The 23,270-nt window shown below is 42.6% G+C and overlaps 1 protein-coding gene across 5 annotated transcripts in view; it reads right to left on the reverse strand.

Moving 5' to 3' along the window:
- Chd8 (chromodomain helicase DNA binding protein 8) overlaps positions 1–23,270 on the reverse strand; it is a 75,897-nt gene that overhangs the window by 33,834 nt on the left and 18,793 nt on the right. For 3 of the 5 annotated variants that reach the window (XM_057785798.1, XM_057785797.1, XM_057785799.1), the window contains exons 2-5: positions 17,266–18,322; positions 15,449–15,820; positions 12,717–13,102; positions 11,261–11,375 (exon numbers count right to left, since the gene is read on the reverse strand). In XM_057785798.1, the coding sequence (XP_057641781.1) occupies positions 11,261–11,375; positions 12,717–13,102; positions 15,449–15,820; positions 17,266–18,108 (1,716 nt within the window). In that variant the 5' untranslated portion in view covers positions 18,109–18,322. Of the gene's footprint in view, positions 1–11,260; positions 11,376–12,716; positions 13,103–15,448; positions 15,821–17,265; positions 18,323–18,539; positions 18,572–23,270 lie in introns of those variants that run through there. The other 2 variants (XM_057785796.1, XM_057785800.1) reach the window with 2 other exon arrangements.

Below are 23,270 nucleotides of genomic sequence, written 5' to 3' on the forward strand. Positions count from 1 at the left end.
GAGTTTCAATTAATTCATCAACTATGGAAATCAGTTGGAGGCTCCTTGCTGATTAAAAATAAACTACCCCACATTGGGAATATTATTTTCAGGAGTATTACTTTTGTTTATGCTGCATTTGATTAACTGTGAAGCTGTGTTACTTTTCCTGTCTTAAACAGAGGACGGTCTAATAAAGAGCTGAAGAGCCAATAGCAAGGCAGGAGCAAGGGTAGGCAGGGCTGTCAGAGAGTACAAACAGAAGGAGAAATTAGGAGAAAGAAGCAAGAGAGCAGGGAGAGGAGGACAGCAAGTCACGGAATAAGAAGTAAAGAAAAGTATACAGAAACAGAGAAAAATAAAGGCCCAGAGGCAAAAGATAGACAGGATAAGTTAAGAAAAGCTGGCGAGAAACAAGCCAAGCTAAGGACAGGCATTCATAACTAAGAATAAGTCTCTATGTGTGATTTATTTGGGAGCTGGGTGGCAGACCCCCCAAAAACCCGAAAGAGTAACCCCCCAAAAACCCGAAAGAGTAAACTATCACACAGTAATCACATGGTTCAGTTATATCACACCTGGTATGTATCTTCCAGAAGGTATCTAGGTCAGCAGACCACAGGAGACCTGCACATCTGTTTACTGTGGCCTAGTTATAACAGCCAGGTTACAGCACGGTGTCACCAACTGATGGGTGGATAAGGAAAATGTGGTACATACACACAATGAATAAAATTATGCCGCCTGCAGGAAAAGGACAGAATACGCAGAATCTAGACTAAAATGTATGCATATAAAACGTGAAAGTAGAGGTAGGTATGATGGACGACGGCGCATACCTACAACCTCAACAGCGAGTAGTCAGAGGAAGGAGACGAGGAGTTCAAGACCAGTCTGACTATGAGTCTCTGTTTCAATAAATTAAAAACAAAACAAAATGAAAAAGAATGACAGCAAAAGGGAGTAGAAGAAAGGAAGGAAATAAAAGGAGTATTCGAGCGTTGCCACGGTTAACCCTCATTGTCAAGAAGGCCAGACTCAGAATCACCGAGAAGGACACACCCTGAGCATTTCTGTAAGAGTATCTCCAGAGAGCGTGCGTCACCTGAGAAGGAAAACCCACCCTGAATGCCTTGGCCTGGCTTCAAGACTGAATGAAGTGGGCAGAGAAGACAGAGTTGAACGCCACCATCTACCTCTCTTTTTCCTGACTGCAGACAAGAAGTGGACAAGTTGACTCAAATGCCTGCTCACCACCAGAGCACTGTGCCTGCTCCATCCTGATGGATTATATCCACCAACCTCAAAAGGACAAACCCGAGGACCCGGGTTCAATTCCCAGCACATACAAGACAGGCAGCTCACAACTGTCCATCACTCCAGGATCTGACACCCTCACACATACACACAACAGGCAGCTCACACTGTCCATCTCTCCAGGATCTGACACCCTCACACATACACACATGCATGCAAAACCCCAATGCACATGAAATAAAAATAAATAAAGTGGGGGGGCACTGGAGAGATGATTCAGCAGTTACGAGCACTGGCTACCCTCCAGAGGACCCAGTTTTAATTCCCAGCACCCATACGGCAGCCACAACCGTCTGTAACTCTAGTTTCATGGGATCCAACATCCTCACCCAGACCTGCATGCAGGCAAAACACCAATGCACATAAAACAATAAATTACTTTAAAAAATATAGTAAAACCATCATTCTGTACACAGAATAAACATTATTTAAAACAATAAATAAACATCAGATAATCAAAACACTTCCTCACACTCACTGGGCCTCAGAGCACGACAAGCTCGGGGCCTCTGAGGGAAGCAAATGAGGTCATGCCCAGGAACTGACCAGAGACTGCCAGCCAGGCAGACAGCTGCAAAGAAACACCTCTGAAAGAAAGATGCTAAATATGTAAGACAATCTAAGAATCTCCTAAAATAATTTGAGTATGCAAAATTACTCTAAAAAATGGACAAATTTGACAGTATTTACTAATTTAAGGTTATATGCAAAAATAATCCAATATAAAGAAAGCTAGAGAAAAAAAGAAAAATGCTGTAGATATACTTTTTAAGCATAAGAATTCTGAATAACACAAAGCATTGACTAGCAAAATAAAGGAAAATGACATGAAACAGTTCAAAAAAAAGATATAATTGAAAAAAATTGTTTGGGACTCAGGCTGGCATCAAGCTTTCTATGTAAGGAGCGATGACCCTGAACTTTTGACTCTCCTGCCTCTTCCTCTCAAGTGCTGGGGTGAGAATCATAAGCTATGATGCTCATCTGTGACGTGTTTGTCCACTGTGTATGTGCAGTGCCTATGGAGGGCGAACGAGGGCGTCTTTTCCTGCATCTGGAGTCAGGAGTTAACTGCCACGCTGCCTCTCCAATCCGTATACTGAGTTCTTCGTGCTTTTTCTTTTTCCCTCCCTACCTAGCAGACTGGAAAAAATTCAGATCATTTGAGGAAAACATTTTAAACATAGGCTAGGAAAATACTTGAGTGGAAATATTTGTCTAACATGCTCAGGAGCCTAAATCTGATGCCCAAAACAGAAGGAAAAAGAAAACTCAGGGAACTCAGACATGCTTGGTTGGGGGCATCAATGAGCATGATCAGTGGAGGAAACTTTGGCTTTATCCTTTGAAAGCAAGTATACTGCAAAATGCTGTTTTATATAATTGTACATGTACACAAATTTCTGTAGTGTTAACTGCAGGAAAATACCAGAAGAAAATGACCATAGACAGAGCACAAATTAAAAAAATCATGTCATAGCCTTAAAATAAAATAGCACAGAATTGGAGCAGGAGAGATGGCTTAGTGGTTAAGAGCATTGCCTGCTCTTCCAAAGGTCCTGAGTTCAATTCCCAGCAACCACATGGTTGCTCACAACCATCTGTAATGAGGTCTGGTGCCCTCTTCTGGCCTGCAGGCATATACAGACACAATATATTGTATACGTAATAAATAAATATTTTAAAAAAATAGCACAGAATTATTAAACAGATGAGACAAATGGAAAAGTTTCAGCTGTATAACAGAATCCAGGGCAGGGCAGTGGTGGTACACACTTTTAATCCCAGCACTTGGGAGACAGAGGCAGGTGGACCTCAGGGAGTTCCAGGACAACCAGGACTACACAGAGAAACCCTGTCTAAAGGACAAAACAAAACAAAAACCAGAAACGCTTATTTAAAAGGGTAAAATCTGTTTTACAAATGACACATCATTTGTTTTTTTAAAGATTTATTTATTGTGTATACTGTGTTCTGTCTGCATGTATGCCTGCAGTCCAGAAGAGGGCGCCAGATCTCACTTTAGACGCTTGTGAGCCACCATGTGGTTGCTGGGAACTGAACTCAGAACCTCCAGAAGAGCAGTCAGTGCTCTTAACCTCTGAGCCATCTCTCCAGCCCCATGACACATCATTTGCAAAACAGATTTTAGCCAGTTATATGCTTACCCTATAGTCTATTAATTTAATTTCTAAGGCTATAGTCATAAGACATGAAAATCTATCCAAAAATACTTTGTACTAAAATTTCTCATTTAACCCTTGCTCATTAACAGTAACAAAGCATACAACTCAAATGTTCAAAACAGGAGAATGGATACAAAAATTATATTCATACCTAATTTAAGTCAAATAATACTCATTGAAAATGTAATGACACATCACTGATGATCTCTTTTCTGTTGTTGTTGGTTTTGTGTGTGTGTGTGTGTGTGTGTGTGCATGTGCATGTGTGTGTTCTTGAGACAGGGTTTCTCTGTGTCCTTGGCTGTCCTGGAACTCACTCTGCAGACCAGGCTGGCCTCAAATTCACAGAGATCCGCTCGCCTCTGCCGCTCAAGTGCTGGGATAAAGGCGTGCGCCACCACTGCTTGGTAACTGACAATCTCAAAACATTTGAAAGCAATGAGATCCTAGATCAACCCCAGGACCATTAATTTAAAAAAGAAAGAAAGAAAGAAAGAAAGAAAGAAAGAAAGAAAGAAAGAAAGAAAGAAAGAAAGAAAGAAAGAAAGAAAGAAAGAAAGAAAGAAAGGGAAAAGGGGAAAAAAGGCAGGCACAGCCATTTACATCTGTAATCTCACATCAGGTGGAGGCAGAAGGCTTGTCAGATGTTCAAGGCTTTGAGGCAAGCCAGGTTACCTGGTGAGCTCAAGGCCACACTGACCACAGTACAACAGCAACCAGATCACAGATGTAGCGTACACATATGACTGTGTCCTATTGCGCCTTATATCATCTAGGTACCCGGCCAACAAGTTCCCACGTGAAGGCTATCCACCAGGTGGTGGCTGTGGTGTGTGCCTTTAAACCCAGCACCGCGAGGGAGAGGTGGCAGGACCTCTGAGTTCTAGGACACCCTGGTCTACAAAGAGAGCTCCAGGATGGCCAGAGCAACACAGAGAAACTCTGCCTCGTGGGGGTGGGGGCGACTACAAGAGCAACAAATAAACCAAGAACCAAAACAGATTCCATTTTGTTGAAATATGCCAATAACACACGGCAGTGTGTTATCTCGAACTGAAAACTGATTGATACAATTCATATTTGTTGTACATTCCTAAGGAAAGTGTGGTTACTGAGAAAGGATTACGGACACTCTCCACTTTTTACTTTCTCTATTACTTGCTTTTATAGTTATTGTGTAGCATTCTTAAGATAACACTATTTAAGAGACAAGATCTCACTATTAATTTGTTTTAAGACAGTCTCTTTGTGTAGCCTTGGCTGTCTCATTAGGTAGATCAAGCTGGCCTTCAACTCACAGAGATTTGCCTGCCTGTACCTGGGATTAAAGATATGTACCACCACACCTGGTTTAAAAATAGCATTTCTTTTTTTAAATTTAAAAAAGTTTTAAGGTAAATAGGTTTACTTTAAAATAAACCAGAAAGGGGGCAATGGCCACCTATCGGTAAATCCTTAAGTAGGCATGGGATACCAGTATTAAGTGGCAGCAGCCATTTCTGGAAGGGTGGGAATGCACCCTGCACCCTCACTCAAATAAACTAAACTGGTTCTTGGGGAGAACTGGAGGTCTGGTGTCTGGAATGGAACCTTTTTGTTCAGATGGTTGTCTTTCTTCAACTGCCTCCACTTTATTTATTTATTGAAACATAGTTTCACGGTGTAGCTCTGGCAACCTTGAATTTAGAGATGGTCTACCTCACCGCCCAAGCGCTAGAATCATGCATGTACCCCCCCCACACACACCTCTTAGTGTTTCACAGTGGCCCTGGTCTTAATGGACGTGGCTAGGTTTACTGAACAATGAGCTTTAGAGACCCATCTGCCCCCAACACCCCCAGCACTAATTTTGGGAAATCTTTTTTCTTTGGGGAATAGGTGGTTTTCGAAACAAGGTTTCTCTGTGTAGCTTTGGAGTCTGTCCTGGAACTTGATCTATAGACCAGGCTGGCCTTGAATCCAGAGATCTGCCTGCCTCTGCTTCCTGAGTGCTGACCACCACCCAGCTTAGTTTTGGGGAATATGTACTGGGGTTCTAATGCTTTGGGGCAAACAATTTCCCAGCTGAACCACATCTCAGTTCTTTGTTCTGTGTTTTTGATATAGAATCTCACTCAGTAGCCCAGGTTATCCTTGAACTCACAGCAATCATTTTTATCTCAGTAGCCCAGGTTATCCTTGAGCTCACAGCAATCATTTTTATCTCAGTAGCCCAGGTTATCCTTGAGCTCACAGCAATCATTTTTATCTCAGTAGCCCAGGTTATCCTTGAGCTCACAGCAATCATTTTTATCTCAGTAGCCCAGGTTATCCTTGAGCTCACAGCAATCATTTTTATCTCAGTAGCCCAGGTTATCCTTGAGCTCACAGCAATCATTTTTATCTCAGTAGCCCAGGTTATCCTTGAACTCACAGCAATCATTTTTATCTCAGTAGCCCAGGTTATCCTTGAACTCACAGCAATCATTTTTATCTCAGTTTCCCAAATTCTGTGGGCTATTCCACTTGGTTTGGAACAAAATTTCATCGTTTACAAATTTAGCATTGCTAAACTTTTTCTCAGATCTCTATGTATATGTGTCTTTAATACATGTTCTCAGATCCCTACGTGTATGTTAGTATGTGTATTTAATACATGGTCTCAGATCCCTATGTGTATGTTAGTATGTGTATTTAATACATGGTCTCAGATCCCTATGTGTATGTTAGTATGTGTATTTAATACATGGTCTCAGATCCCTATGTGTATGTGAGTATGTGTATTTAATACATGGTCTCAGATCCCTATGTGTATGTAAAATGTGGTCTCAGATTCTTGGTTTCAAGTGATCTCTTGCCTTAACCTCTCTACAAGTTAGACATACAGAGTTCTCTACTATGTGCAGGTCTCAATTATGTGTGTGTATACATGTGTAATTTTCTTTTTGTGCCAATGTGTCATGGATCATTGAATTTACTGTGTACGTGAGAATGGCCTTGGCTTCCCTCCCCGTGCTGGGATCACAGGTGTGCGCCATCATGCAGAGGCTGACAGCTGACACTTGGGGCTCTGTGCACTCTACCAATGGAACCACATCCTAGCCCCAAATGTTTTAGCTAAAAAAATAAAATGGCTAATGGCTAAATATCAAACAAACAATAAAACAAAGAGCATCACAGTCCCAGAGGATAAAAAGAATATAATAATCATGATTTCACTTATGTTAATTAATTAAGTTAATTCTTAAAAGCTGGACCTTATCCAAGACTGGTGTTCCCTTCCCTGATTCATGTTGTTTTCTTCCCTTTCCTTCTCTCCTCTTCCCTGTTCCTCTCACTGACATTTTTTTCCTTGCTATTTCCTTTCCCCTTTTAAATTATTCCTCTTAATATGCTGCTAGACTGGCCTCCCAGATTCAAGCCTTACAGACATATGGCGCCACCCTTGGTCTTGTGTTCTTGCGAGAGGAGGAATTGTGACCAGAGTGTGGCTCATACCTGTAATCCCAGCACTCAGTATGTCTGAGAAAGTCTGGGATACAGAGTGCCTTACCAACCGTCCAAATAAACCTGAAATTTGGACACTAACACACCAGGGCCATGTACTGGTGGAGGAAAGACCGTGTGAGGACCCAACAAGGGGTGATCAGCTACAGTTCAAGGAAACCGTCTCAGGAAATCGTAGAAGATCTTAGCTCTTCTTGGACTTCTAGGCTCTCAGACTATCAGAAATAAATATTTATCTGGGCACAGTAGTACACCCTGTAATCCCAGCTACTCGGGAGGCTAGATGAGAAAGTAAAGTTTGAAAGCAGGCTGGCCAACATAGCAAAACTGTTTCCAAAATAAAGCAAAGGGCTGAGGACATACCTCAACAGCAGAGTCCTTGTCTAGCACGTACAGGGCCCCAGGATTAACCCTAATTTCAAAACCACACACAACACACAAAATAACCAAGTGCTGAGCTGCACTAATCTGTGATATTTTGATAAAATGGTTCTAGTGAATTAATATACTACCTCCAAAATTTTACTTATCATTTATATTATAAAAATTTGTTTTTCATTTTAACATATAGTTAAAAAAATTCTTGCTAGGCAGTGGGGCTCGTGCCTTTATTCCCAGTCAGTATTCAGGAGGCAGAGGCAGGCAGATCTCTGAGTTCAGGGCCAACCTGATCTACAGAGCAAATTCCAGGACAGCCAAGGCTACACTGTCTCAAAAAACAAAGACCAAAAATCTATCAAGTTACATAAACTACTTAATATTAGCAGTTTTAGGACAGCAGGGCTACACAGAGAAACCCTGTCTCGAAAAAGAACAAAAACAAAATTTTTGGAAGAATTTCATATATGCACACAAAGCATTTCTATCATCCAATGTATTACTTAATCTTGTTTGTTGAACAAACAGGGACAGTGCTTTCATTTGTTCTTGATTGTATTAGCTGAGACAGGGTCTCTCTATGTAGTGCAGGCTGTCCTAAAACTAAACCAGGTTGGCCTTAAACTCAGAGATCCATCCGCCTGCCTCCTGAGTCCTGGATTAAAGGACATGCGAAGATGGGTGGGTTCTTTCGTGGAGGATGGTAGATGAATGGATCAAATGGGGAAGGGGATAGTCATACGGAAGAGATGGCGCATGCTTGATAACACAGATGTTATCTTTTTTGAACAAAAATTAAGTTGGTATGGACAGTCTGTTGATTATGTTAATATATTAAAGTATGTTAATAAGAGCTATATAATTGACATAATAAGTATAAATGCATTGTGTACTATATGTATTTAATGTACTATGTGCATTATTAATACTGTATGGGCCACTACACCCGGTTTTCACTATGATCTTATCAAGAGCTAAGCATTATTTTATGAATGTTTACATTTAATCCTCATAACAATCCTACTAAGCGTATAATAGTATCTTCATTTTATAGTGAAGAAATCAGGTACCAATAAGTAATGTGCTCACAGTGAAAAAGTTAATAAATAAAAGAAGTAGGTTGAGACCACATGAGAGAAACTATTTCTGGAATATTTTTATCATCGTGTATGATATACATACACAATACACACACATATTATATATACACTTATGATTTTGAATTTTTAAGATTCTATTTTTCAGGCTGGAAAGATGGCTCAGCGATGACTGGTCGCTCTTCTAGAGCACGTGTGTTCAATTCCTAGCACTCAACGTGGTAACTCACAACCATCTGTAACTCCAGTCCTAGGGAATGCAAAAGCTCTTCTGGCTTAACAGGCACTGTACACATGTGGTGTACATACATACATGCAGATAAACACCAATATGCATAAAAATAAATAATAAAAATTTTAAAGGTTTATTTTTATTTTGTGTGAATGATTGCTTACCTATATGTACGACTATACACCAAGTGCATGCCTGGTGATCTCGAAGGCCAGAAGGCATTGGTAATCTTAGCACTCAAAATGCAAACGCAGAAGGATCACGAATTTGAGGCCAGCATGGGTAATAAAAGACTGTCTAAAAAACAATAGGGCTGGGTATGATGGTATCATTTGACCACTCGGGAAGCAGAGGCAGAAGCAACTGCAGTTCACAGTCAGTCTCTGCTGCATAGAGAGCTGAACACCAAGCTAAACCAAAACCCAGAAAGAAAGGAAGAAAAGAGGAGAAAAGAAAGGAAAGGAATGGGGGTATAGGCTGAAAAGGAGGCTCAGTGTCAGCATGAGGACCTGAATTCACATAAAAAGTTGGGTTTTCTGGCCACCAGCCTGGTTCCAGGTTCAATTTGAGACTGTCTCAAAAGAATAAGGCAGATGGCAGTAGAGAAGGACTCTCAACATCCTCTTGTAGTCTCAAAACATATATGAGCATGTGCACATTTACAATCACAAACTAAAAATTAATTAATTAGTATAAAAAAATAGAAAGGGGCTAGAGAGATAGCTCAGCAGTTAAGAGCACTAGCTGCTCTTCCAGAGGACCCATATCAATTTCCAGCATGGTGGCTTACTCACTAACTCCAACCACAGGGTCAGGTATCTGACTCCTCTTCTGACCTCCATAGGAACAAGGCATGCACGTGACACACATACATACATGCAAGCAAAACACCCATACACACAAAATAATAAAGTGGGGTTTGTTTTGGTTTGGTGTTTTGGTTTTTTGAGACAGGGCTTCTCTGTGTAACAGCTCTGGCTGTCCTGGAACTCACAGAGATCTGCCTGCTTCCCAAGTGTTTTAGGATGAAAGGCCAGCACCACCTGATAAGGTGATCAGTTTTAGTCAGCAAATTTTAGTTCTTTCTGTCATTACAAACTGTGGAAACACAGCACTGCATGTCAGCAGATGAGACCTGGACGCTGGGCTTCTGCCCTGGCTCCCTCTCTGAGAATCGGAACCTGAGCACAGAGGAGGAGGAAGTGTCAGCTGCCACAGCCTCTGCAGTGCATCAGGAGCTCACATGCTTTGCTCAGTTTTTGAAACAAAGAAATTTAGGGAAACGAGTATCGACATTTTAATAGTGATTGTTTTTATTTCAAATGTTCAGAACTAGAATGTTCCCGTTTTGCAAAGTTCTTTAAGGTCCCATTTCCTGAATGCCACTAACAGGTTGTTTGCCTAAAAAGGCAGAAATTTAGATATACTATATTAACTAGGTCCAGCCTCTTTTGGGGCATTTTTTTGGTTCTGGCTTATTAGCTCCATTTAGGCATTTTTTTTTCTACAGATAAACTATACCTTACACAAAAGGTTTAGGACTAAAGTAGTCCAGATTTGAGCTTTTTTTTTTTTTTTTTGGTTTTTCGAGACAGGGTTTCTCTGTAGCTTTGGTGTCCGTCCCGGAACTAGCTCTTATAGACCAGGCTGGCCTCGAACTCCCAGAGATCCGCCTGCCTCTGCCTCCCGAGTGCTGGGATTAAAGGCGTGCGCCACCATCGCCCGGCTTAGATTTGAGCTTTTTCAGTTTTAGAGGCCTGGTCGTTCAGACCTGTAGTCCCAGTCACTCAGGAGGCCGAGGCAAACAGGGTGATTCAAGCCTGACTTGGGCTGCAGAGTGAGGATGAGAGCAATTCTGTTTCGCTTCAAAACAAACACAGGGCTAGTTCAGTGGCAGAGCATTTATCTAGAGCATTTGGCTTCCACATCTAACACACACACAAAATGTGTGCATATACTAAATACTATGATCCCTTAACACTTATACAATAGCGGAAGGTACTTTTATACATTGTTTTTATAAGATTAGACATGAAACTTTATTTTCCCCTTGACTTTTCGAGACAAGATTTCTCTGTATAGCTTTGGAGCCTGTCCTGGAACTCCCTCTGTAGACCAGGTTGGACTTGAACTCACAGAGATCCCCCTGCCTCTGCCTCCTGAGTGCTGGGATTAAAGGCGTGTGCCACCACCACTCCAGGTGCACGAAATTTTTTTCTCACTTGTGTCGCATTGACACACAAAAAAATTTGGACATTGGGGCTGGAAGGAAATTTCTGGCTCAGTGTTAAGAGCACACACTGCTCTTGCAGAGGACCTGGGCTCGGTTACCAGCACTTATGGAGTGGCTCACAACTGTCTATAACTCCACTGTAGGCACTGTATGCACATGGTGCACACAGACACACAAGCACATACACACAAAGAAGTTTTACACTGTAAACTAGATATGCATACCTATAATCCCAGAATCTGGGAACTCCAAGAGGCAGGGAATGACTCGCCAATGGCAAGGCCCTCTAGGCTAGCCTGAACCATATGGACTACTTTAGTTTCAGGTGTTTATGCCCTGCTGAGTTCTTTACCTGGATGCTGCTCTCTTCATCCTCCCGGGGTGACTGTGCAGGCATGACTTCCACATCAGAGTTGTCAGAAGACGTGTTCCGTTTTCTCTTCTTGCCCACGACTGGAGTGATGGTACTGAAAAAAAAAACAAAAACAAAAAAATGAAGGCAATGATACCTTACAAGTGAGAAAAGCACAAATACAAACCATCATATACCAAACTTCCAGTCAGAAACATGTGGGGCTAAAGAAAATAAAAATGTTCGACACTCCAGTCTACAGTACAAATACTGCTGAGTATAATATCTGAAAAAGACGACACTCAGGCTTGGAAGAGTAACCCAGGCCTGAAAGACACTTTGCTAAGGATCAAATAACAGAAATGAAGATGTATTTATTTTACGTGGAAGAAGTGTTTTGTCTACATATATGTGGATGTACCAGCTGCATGCCTGGTGCCTGCAGAACTCAGAAGAGGGTCTCAGATCCCCTGAAATGGAGCTACAGATGATTGTAAGTTCCATGTGGTGCTTGAGAACTGAACCCTGGTCCTCAGCAATGGCAACAAGCACTCTTCTTGCTGAACCATCTCTCCAATCCCCCCAAACCTGCCTTTTTATAAGGTGAAAAGTCATACAGCTACCCAGCTTGAAGAACACATACAGAGTAGAAGCCAATAAAAAACAAACAAACAAACAAACAAAAAGCAGCTACAAGAAACAGACATAGATCACAAGAACCATAGCAAGCCCCACTCCCTCAACAAGGTCTATGATTGACAGTGACTGAAGTGTAAGGGTAGGGAAGCTGTGTCCTGCAGCTGTCTTGTGAGCGGATGGTAGGGGTACTGAGAAATCTCTTCTACACAACAGTAAGGAAAATGTGCAGTCACAGCTGTCTGAGCCACAATTCATCTGCCCTTTTGAAAATACACATATTTGCCAGGCAGTGGTGGCGCACGCTTTTAATCACAGCACTTGGAGGCAGAAGCAGGCGGATATCTGTGAGTTCGAGGCCAGCCAAGTCTACAAGAGCTAGTTCCAGGACAGGCTCCAAAGCCACAGAAAAACCCTGTCTCGAAAAACAAAAACAAAAAAAAGGGGGCTGGAGAGATGGTTCAGAGGTTAAGAGCATTGCCTGCTCTTCCAAAGGTCCTGAGTTCAGTTCCCAGCATCCACATGGTGGCTCACAACCATCTGTAATGAGACCTGGTGCCTTCCATGCCAGCAGTACATTGTATGCTTAATAAATAAATAAAAAAAAAAAAAAAAAAAGAAAAAGAAAGGAAAAAAAAGAAAATACACGTGTTTATACATTTCTGCTACACATATAAGCACCAGGATAGAGGAGCAGACGCGTATCTTCTGTGGCAGGTCCAGTGGGCAGCTGCTACACACAGCTTCTCCCAACTGGAGTAGGTACTCTCGCAGGACTGCACTGCCCCCGTCACCCAACTGGGCAGCAAAGAGCACTCACTTCAGCTTACTCTTGCCCTTCGTTTTGGAGGCACCAGAGGTTTTGTTCTTCTTTGGCTTTTCCTCCTTCAGCCTTTCTCCGCTGCTCTTCTTCCTGCGTTTCTTTTCACCTTCCTCTTCTGGCCGGACGCTAGGCAGCTCATCCTCGTTCAGGACTCGAGGTATGTTCTGCTCGCCCCGAGCCCGGGCCCTAGCAATGGCCTCTGCTACAATCCGATTTGCTTTCTCTTGCTTTTTCTGGTGCTCCAGCCTGCGGTTTTCCTCCATTCCAGTCTTCCCCCCAGGATGAGGAGCACAGCTCGCTGGTGTGGACAGGGCTGCCACTTCACTGGCACTTAGAACTTTCACCACAGAGAGGCCAGAAGAGGCTCCCTGAGAAGAGCCAGCCTGGAGAAACAAGGATACTATAATTTCAGTATGTCTGCAATTTAAGTAGCCTAAAAACAAAAACAAACCCAGGTGTACTCAGCCAGACATGGGGGCAGAGGCCTATAATTCTAGTACCGGGAGCAGAGGAAATCAAATTGATCACCCAGTAGTCAACCTGGTCTATATAGTTAAGAACCAGGCCAACAAGAGGTTACATAGTGAGTCCTTGTCTTCATACTCGCTCACACACCCCACAAACTAACTAGGTATTTACTTAAAAATCAGGCTCAGAGTTAAGACTCACTGAACCTAGATCCATCTAAAAAATAAACGTTGTTTCTGATGAGAAGAGAAAAGAATTCTAGAAAATTAAACTACATAATCTTTTTAGGGGATGGGTGTTAAGATAGGGTTTCTCTGTGTATCCCTGGCTGTCCTGGAACTGGCTCTGTAGACCAGGCTGGCCTCAAACCCTGAGAGACCCGCCTGTCTCTGCCTTCAAGTACTGGGATTAAAGGCGTGCACCACCACCAACTGGCTCAAACTTTACGTATTCTTTTGCTATGCTTTTATAGTCACTGTTTTAGAAAAACTACAACCTACAAAACCAATACTGATCTTTGTCCTAAACATTAAAAAGTTTGAATCATTCCCTTAAGTTACCTTTATCACCCTGGTGTGTGTGTGTACACATATGCACATGAGTGCAGGTGCCCCAGGAGTCAGAGGCATCGAAGTGGAATTACAGGAAATAGTTATGAGCCACCTGATGTGGGTTCTGGGAACTGAACTCAGATCCTCTGAAAGAGCAGGAGTACTCTTAATCACTGAGTCATCTTACCAGATTCATTAACTATTTCTTTTTTTTTTTTTTTGGTTTTTCGAGACAAGGTTTCTCTGTGGTTTTGGAGCCTGTCCTGGAACTAGCTCTTATAGACCAGGCTGGTCTCGAACTCACAGAGATCCTCCTGCCTCTGCCTCCCGAGTGCTGGGATTAAAGGCGTGCGCCACCACCGCCCGGCATTAACTATTTCTTTATCCTTCAAATGAAACACAATTTCATCCAAATAATATTAACTAGTGTGTATGTGGTGTGAGCTAGGAAGATGATGGATGTTCTCTCTCGCTCTGACTAATTTCCATGAAACAGTTTCTCACTAAACCTGGAGCTAAACTAGTAACCAACAAGTCCCAAAGATCCTCTTTGTCCCTCAGCAGGACTGGAGTTACATCCACTTTTTAATGTAGATGCTAGACATTTGAACTCAGGTCCTCATGCTTGTACAGCCACACAGCCATCTCCTCTCCATGTTTAAATGCTGATTCTGTGTGTGTTCTATGTTTGCAGTGTGTTCTATGTGTATGTACATGTTTGGAGTGTGTTCTATGTGTATGTACATGTTTGGAGTGTGGTCTATGTGTATGTACATGTTTGGAGTGTGGTCTATGTGTATGTACATGTTTGGAGTGTGCTCTATGTGTATGTACATGGAGTGTGCACAGCACATCGGGAACTAAAGGACACATTTTCTTTTCTGTGTCTCCCTCAATTGCTTTCCACTTTGCTTTGTTGTTGTTGTTGTTGTTTTGTTTTGTTTTGAAGATTCTCACCATTTAGTTCTAGCTGGTCTGGAGTTCTCACCACTAAGTTCTCACCACTTAGTCCTAGCTGGTCTGGAGTTCAACCAGATGGCCTTGAACTCTCAGAGACCCACCTACCTTTGCCTAGCTGCTGGGATTAAAGGTGTGAGTCACCACACTTAAGATAGGTTCTCTCACTGAGCTGGGGACTCACTACCTGGTTCCTAGGGACCCTCCAGTCTCCACTTTTAATGCTGGAATCACAGGATATTGGTATGTTCCATTTTTCACATGGCTGCTTGGGATCCAAACCAAGGTCTTCACACTTGTGCCATCAATTGCACCATAATTTCAAACCATTCTTTTCTTAAATTTTTATTCATTTCTTCGAGACAGGGTCTGGCTGTCCTGGAATTCACTATGTAGACCGGACTGACCTCAGATTCACAGACATGCATCTGCCTCTGCCTACCACCATGCCTGGCTCTTTTGGGCGGGGGGGGGGGGGTGTATGGAAACAGTCTTGCTATGCAGTACAGTCTAGGTCCAATTTTCCCCCTACCCATAATACTATAATAAAAGACCAAGGTTTAAAGACAACTATTACAGAAATCATCACCTCAAACTCAACAATAATTCCTAATCTTTGTATGACTGAATCAAAACAAGATTCTCATGGATGAAATAACAAATTGCACCTCAGTTCTAGAGCATAAGTTAGTGATAGGGGCTACTCAAGGAAGGCAGGGACAAGAGACTAAGGGGAGGTTTCAAGTCACTCACCTGTGGCTGCAGCACCATTTTGAGTGGCACTGAAAGTCTCTGTCCTGGGCTTTGTCCTGGTCCCATTATCTGAGCCTGCTGCACAGAGGAAAGTGTCAGAGGCTGGGCTGCGGGTGGCGGCTGTGGTTGTGGCTGTGAAGAAGGAGGCTGGGGTACAATCTGGATTTTCTGCTGTGGCTGCTGTACCTGCAGCTGAATAGTTACGACTTTGGCAGGCTGCCCCTGGGCATTCTTGGCTTGAGTCAAGGCTGCCAGCTGGTTGCCCTGTAACACTATCTTGCCTGGTAGACTCCCTAACACAACATGCCGATGTCCTTGGGGACCTCCGGTCTGTGGCTGCTGGAGGACCAAGGTGATGCGTTTCGATTCGCCCTACACGAAAAAAGGAAATCACAGAAGAGGGACATTAAAGAATATTATACACAGAAATATTTATACCAGCTTTCTTCATCTGAGATTCATAGAGGTGAATGCCAAAAGAGAATCCATTTTTGTTTACCCTCCAAATGTCTCTAGGGCATCTTTTTCTGTAACACCTCTGCCCAGTGGATATCAAGCCTATCACAGACATACACACATACAACTTTTAATAGCTATCTTCTAAGGCAGTCATTTAATGTTTAACATGAAACATGCCTCCACATCACTTCCATCCGTTTTAGTGCCTACAGTTGCTCCCCAAATTTCTAGGCCTTTATTGAAAGCTCTACCTTTGCATGACAGAAGCAGGAAGAGAACAGCAGTGCTAGCAACGATGGGAGAGAAAGGTGCAGTGGCTCGTGTGCAATCTGAGCATCAGGACACTGAGATGGAGGAGGTCAAGTCTGAGGACAGCTTAGACTACCACACAGTGAGACTCTCTCAAAAACAAAAGCCCCGCCGGGCGGTGGTGGCGCACGCCTTTAATCCCAGCACTCGGGAGGCAGAGGCAGGTGGATCTCTGGGAGTTCGAGGCCAGCCTGGTCTACAAGAGCTAGTTCTGGGACGGGCACCAAAGCTACAGAGAAACCCTGTCTCGAAAAAACCAAAAAAAAAAAAAAAAAAAAACAAAAGCCCCTACAATTGGTGTGATGGCACACACCTCTAATTCCAGCAGTAAGGAGGTGGAGGAAAGTCGATCTCAAGTTTGAGGCCAGCCTTCCTTGGCTATATAGAATTCCAGGCCAGCCTGGGCTATACAGCAAGAATCTGTCTCAATAAATAAATAGATAAAAAGTAGAGCACTTAACAAGTCTTGCAAATATGTGTTCCCAGAACATCCTCTACATTAAATGACAACTTATAGCACACATTTACTGTGAATTTTTGTTTAATGTCCGCATCTCCCTGCAGAGTTGGTCGTAAGAGCCGAGAGGCTCACAAACACCACCAAAACTGTTAACAAGTGGCTGTCAAAGCTCATTGGTGAAAAGCAAAGACAGTCGGACGGTGGTGTCGTACACCCTTAATCCCAGCACTTGAGAGGCAGAGGCAAGCAGATCACTGAGTTTGAGGCTAGCCTGGTCTACAGAGTAAGTTCCAAGACAGACAGGGCTACAGAGAAACCTTGTCTCGAAAGAACCTCCCCACTCCAAAGAAAAGACAGTCACACATGGTGGTTAGTGCCTGTAATCCCCACACTTGAAGACCAAGACAGAAAGACTGCCATGAGTTTGGGACCAGCCCCAGTTAGTGACTTTGTTCCAAAAAAGCCCACAATCTGCAAGACGACAGATCTGAACAGACTTTCCTGTAAACAGTTCTTATGTACCAGTGTTCTCTCCCTCCACCCTCATTGTTCCTACGTCCTCTACGAAACCACAATTCACTCAAGTCACCTGGGTAGGTGTAGAAGTCAGTGTGACTGCAGGCTTCAGTGGAGGCCCTGCAGCCCCAGGGTTTCCAGCAGGAGCTGAACCCTTAACTGGCTGGAGGACTAGCTGCTTTACTGGTCGGCTTGGCTGGACAATGCGCTGAACAGCAGCCTGGCTCCCAGGGACCTTGGTGGCCAACACTGTATTACCAGAGACAATGGAGACACCTGGTCGAAGGGGTGTACCAGTTAGCACTTTGGTAAAGGTGACTTTTCCACCATTGGCTGTGCCAGCCACTAGGGGCTGAGCCGTACTGGTGATACCTTGGGCCTGAATTTGTGCCACATGGGCACCCGTGACTGAGGAGTTTGGTGGGGCTTTAAGGATAACAATCTTAGGGGCTGACTGAGATGGTTGCCCTCCAGTATTATTGGGAGAGACAGCTGTGGCAGAGACACCCATGAAAGGATTCCCTTGGCTCAGGATCTCTTGGCTCTTGGAGACCTGCAAAAGTCCTGATGTTGGCGCTGACGTCTGCAAGACAGGTTGGGCTGGCTGCTCCTGGCTGGCGGGCTGAGTGGTATAATCATGCAAGGTTAAGGATTCTGGAGCTGGAGCTGTGGATTCTTTGGGAAGTTCAGGAGGAGCTGTATCCTCTGGTTGGGGAACCAGGTCACTTGCTGACGAATTTCCCACATCACCACCTCCACCATCTTGGTTCATCTGATCCAAGGAGTCCAGAGAGCTTGGCAGTCCAAGTGCTTCTTCAATGGGGTCTTGAGTGACCTGATTAAAGCTGTCATCAGTCAGGGAGTCCAGGCCGAATAAATTTGGGTCATCAAACAAATCCATGATGGGGTCTGCCATCTTGGTAAAGTAACGAAGGGTATCTGTAGAAGTCTACGGAGGGAAGGGGAGGGGGGGAACCAGTTCTCCCCTCCCCTTCCCTATGAAGAAAACAATGTACACAATGGACGAAAACTATTCTTCAAGTGAAGATACAAGAAACAAGTGCATGTCAGATTGTCCTGACCTTCATGGAGCAAGACAGCAAAATCTTCAGAGGAAGAAGATGGAGCTCCTGTGATAGAATATAAATATAAACATAATTGAACAAAGTTGGTGATTTCAACAAAAAGTCTTAAGGTACCATCTAAGGTTTCAATTCTGTTAAAATAATAGGACGATATGAGGGACTTTGTAGATGAACACATGATAAAAAGAATACCCACATTTTTGTCTCAAAACTAAAAATTAAGAAGAAATAACCCCCACTTTAGGCTCTTGTATCTCTATACCTTGAAGTTTTTATCAAGAATATTCAGCTTGTTGGGTGTGGTGACACACAGTTTTATCGCAGAACCTGGAAGGCAGAGGCAGAAGGGTCTCTATGAGTTCCAGGACAGCTAACCAGAGTTACACAGTGAGGCCCTGTGTCCAAAAGCCAAAGAAACAAAAACTAACAAATAATAAAAAAATATTAATCAGGGGTGGGGAAAAAAATCATTAAGCCTGTTTCTGCTAATTTCTTTTGACAATTATCTTTTTAAAATAATATTAAGAAAGTTTATATTTACTAACTGTTAAGTTGGCACAACTCTAAAATGTAGCAAGAACACCTAAAAAAGTAGATTAAAGTTTCTGGATCCATTGTTATAAATTCTCCTTTCAGTCCAGATACTTCTACTTATGACTGGTAAAAAAAGCAAGCCACCTGTAACCAAGCTCCTAACAATGTGAGCTGAGGCCAGTGTACTTTCTCTAACAATATTTCACTAAGCATTTATACACAGCATTTTCAGATTTTTCTTTAATGCCTTTCTTATATTTAAGATTAAAAATATTTGCCAGAATGGTGGTACATACCTTTAATTCCAGCACTTGGGAGGCAGAGGCAGGTGAATGTCTGTGAGTTCAAGGACAGCCTGGTCTACAAATCGAGTTCGAAGACAGCCAGGGCTGTTAAACAGAGAAACCCTGTCTCAAAAAACAAAACAACAAAAACCTTTCTTTGCAAGGGACTTAGCCTCTCAGTTCTAATTCACACACCCAGCTCTCCCCCTGACCATCACCTGTACATATCCTACATCCTACCTAGGGAGTTCTTGTGCCATCATGCTGTGGTATCTACATAGAACATAGCCTTTTCCACCCTTTCATCCCACTGCACACATCCCTTCCAGCAGAGAAACTACCCACCCAAAGTTCTGTATGATGACTTGATCTTCTACTTGATTTAAAAAGCTACAGCATTCTATCTTATTAAGGCACATATGCCTTGAGTTTCTTATGCACATCCTATGAAGGTACAAATCATTCTTTTGAGCAAGTTACAGAAACTACCAACTTCTCAAGATGCTTGTCTAACATCTGTGAGAAATTATCATAAATATATAAAAGTGAACAATTATGGATCTTATTCAGGACAATGTATTATGACCCAGCTCCTGAGAGATCCTTGATGATGGGAAATCTGTAGGACAGCACACACAGGAGCCATCCAACAAACGGTTAAAGATAACACTTGCTCACATTACTGGAATAAGTTTTTCAGTCTTCACAGAAATCACAATATATAAGACAGTGTGAAAACTGTGCCATAAATGATGTGTTGATAAATTTCACATCTATGGCTTAAAGTTTATGAAAATGCTAGTGCGGAAACAAAGGAACTTAAACAACCACGTGAAAAGGAGAGGTGGCTCAGCAGTTCAGAGCACTGACTGCTTTTTCAGAAGACCCAGGGTCTCTAGCAGCCCTATGGAGGCTCACAATCATCCTTAACTCCAGCCCCAGCGTATCCAATGTCCTCTTCTGGCCTTTGTGGGCACGAGGCATGTACACAGTACACACACACTTATATGAAGAAGATGTTTGCTCTTGGGCTAGTGAGATGGCTCAGTGGATGAAGGTGATGGGAGTTCAATCCCCAGGACCCACATAAAGGTAGAGCTGACTCCAGAAAGCTGTCCTCTGACCTACACACATCTACCATGGCACATCCACAGCCATAATGATAAACCTCATAAAACACTCTAAAAGAGTATAACCTAGGAAGACCTTACTTGATAAGATCCCTTTTCCTAGCTATCTGAAGACATCAAATAAAAAATCTGTCAGGAAATATAATGTAGGCCTGACAAAAAAGACTTTTCCACAGAAGTTTCATGCTCTGTATGTGTGTCTGTGAGAATGTGCATGTCTGCTGGGGATGGGAGGGTTGAAGAGTTCTTGTTTTTTGTTTTTAAGACAAGGTCTCAGCATAGAACAAAAGATATAACCTATCCCAGGATGGTCTCAAACTCACAACCCTCCTGTCTCAGCTTCCCAAGTGCTGGGATAATGGGTATGTGCTACCAGTGGACTCGGCTTCTAGCTATCCTTACAAAACAATGTAGTAGATCAGTATTTCTTCCCGGCTTCAATAACTGTATCTTTTCAAGTCTCAAGATCTGTATCAATGCCTATTTTTGGCCAAACTACTCCAGCATCTCATTCCAACTTGTAATATTTGCCCACAAATTACTCAAAATGGTAATCAGCACATTTATGCATATTTCTTGATTTAATGAAAAACCTATTCAATAATTTTATATATTTCTTTAAGTCTCAACAACTTTTTTTTTTCCTGGTTATGCCCCATTTTGCCATCTATGATTTTTTCTCTACTCGCAGTCAGAAGTTACACTAAGCATCTGTAGCTAAATGTCAAACAAAACAGCAAGGGACAGTACAGTGGCTCGTTCGTGCCTGTAGTCCCAGCATAAACACTACTACAAGCTTAACTGACAATAATCTACAGGAGTATACACTTCACAACAAGTTTAACTGACAATCTACAGGAGTATACACTTCACAACAAGTTTAACTGACAATAATCTACAGGAGTATACACTTCACAACAAGTTTAACTGACAATAATCTACAGGAGTATACACTTCACAATAACTTGTTTATTCATTCTACTCCCACTGCGCCCAGTCAGGGGTAAAACTCTGGCAATGATCTTGTAAAAAGCATTTATGAGATAGTCTTCTATGCTGCCTAAACTGGCTCTGGGTTTGGCAATCCTTTGCACAGGTCTGCAAAGGCCAGGATTATAAGCATGTATCACTTTGTTCAGAAATTTCTTTTTTCATTTTGCAGTACTGGTAACTGAACTCAGGGCTTTGAGGATGCCAACTAAGAACATCACCACAAAGTTAATTTCACCTTTTTATTTTTTAAATTTAAATTTTTATTTTGGGCCCAGCACAGAGGCATACTTTTAATCTCAGTACTGGGGAAGCAGAGGCAGGAGGATATTTGTGGTTTCCAGGCCAGCTTGGTCTACATAGCAAATTCCATGACATCCAAGGCTATCTAGAGAAACCTGTCTCAAAAATATTTATTTCTTTAAAATTTTTGTATGTGTTGTTTACATGTATGCCACTGCACTGCATGCCTGCCTGTGCTGCCTGCAGAGACAGAGAGGACATCAGATCTTCTGGAGCTGGAAGTTACTAGAAGTGAGCTTCCTTCCACGTGGGAGTTGGGAAACAAACCTAGGTGCTCTGGAAGTGCTCTTACCCATGGAACCAGCTCTGCAGTCCCTCATTTTACCTTCTGTTTAGACAGTGTCTCACTAAGTTGCATAGTCTGGCCTTGAAATTATTCAGTAGACTAAGCAGGCTTTGACTCTCTTCCATATCAGCCTTCAAAGGAGCTGTGTTTACAGGTCTGCACTACCAGACTGCAATAAAGATGGTACTTTTTAATAAGAAACAGTAACTGAACTTTTTCCCCTCAAATATTTCACTGCATGTGACTCAATTATTAAGCTTTAAAAATCAGTGTATTATCTTAGTCCTTATCTCCCAAATCTCTTTCTGGCCAAATACAGATGTTTTAGTGTGGGCTTAAGCATGAGGGTTAAGCCAAAAAAGACTCAGTCAGGCATACTAGACTAGGTGAGGGTTTCCTTGAAATAGGTACTTTTTGTTTCTTTGTAGACAGGGCTTCTCTGTGTAGCCCTGAGGGGTCCTCAAATTCAAAGATCTGTCTGCCTCTGCCTATCAGTGCAGGGTTTAAAGATATGAACCAGAAGGTGCACCACCATGCCCAATCTTACTCTTTTTTTTTTTTTAAATAAGGTCTATGTAGTCCAGGCTGTTCACAAACATGAAACAATCCACCTGCCTCAGCTTCCTGAGTGCTAAGATTGTAGCCATTGCTATTTCTGCTTTCTACTTGTCAGTCTAGATTCAACAACTTGAAAGTCTCCCCAGGTACGGTGACTTACCCTGCAACCCCAGAATTTGAGAGGCTGAGGCAGAAGGACTGCTATGAGTTTGAGGACAGACTGATCGCAGAGGGAGTATCAGGCCAGCCAAGGTTACATAGCGAGAATGTCTCAAAAATAACCCTGCCTCAAACCCTGGCAACTGACTCAATCCCACAATAAAGTATTACTACTTCTCAACTGCTAACCTGTAGTCAATTGCCCCCCGTGAGGTTTTAAGCCAAGCTCCAGATTCTCTGACTCCCACTTTAAACATCCTGGATTTTCACAAGTTCAAGCCTCTCTATACCTCTAGCTTCCTTCATTGCTCTACTCATGTACATGTGGATCACCCTGCCTGCACCATAGCTTAGTTTACCATCTGGTACACTGCATGAATTTTCTTTCTACAGCTCGATCCCTGGTAAAACAAAAAATGGATGTTCTACAGGTTTTAAGGTAAAATAACTATCTAGATAATAGAGTGTTATCAGACTTTGTGTTACTAAGAAGGAAAATGTAGTCTTCACCTACCACTGCCCTAATGAGAAGCACATGCATGTACCCTAAAGGAAAGCCAGGATTTAGTGGTTGCACTTAATCACTTTCCATAATCAAAATATATAGATTCATGATACAAATCCCGAGGGAAATTCAAGGTCACCAGGACAGTGTTGTCTGTTGTCTTCTCAGAGCTCCCTTCTTCCCAGAAGTCCCCACACCGGTGCTCTAGGCCTGGCCACCATTCTTGTACTTCTGGAGCCTCGGC

Source organism: Chionomys nivalis, chromosome 12 (genome assembly GCF_950005125.1).
Source record: "Chionomys nivalis chromosome 12, mChiNiv1.1, whole genome shotgun sequence".
Classification (NCBI taxonomy): Eukaryota; Metazoa; Chordata; class Mammalia; order Rodentia; family Cricetidae; genus Chionomys; species Chionomys nivalis.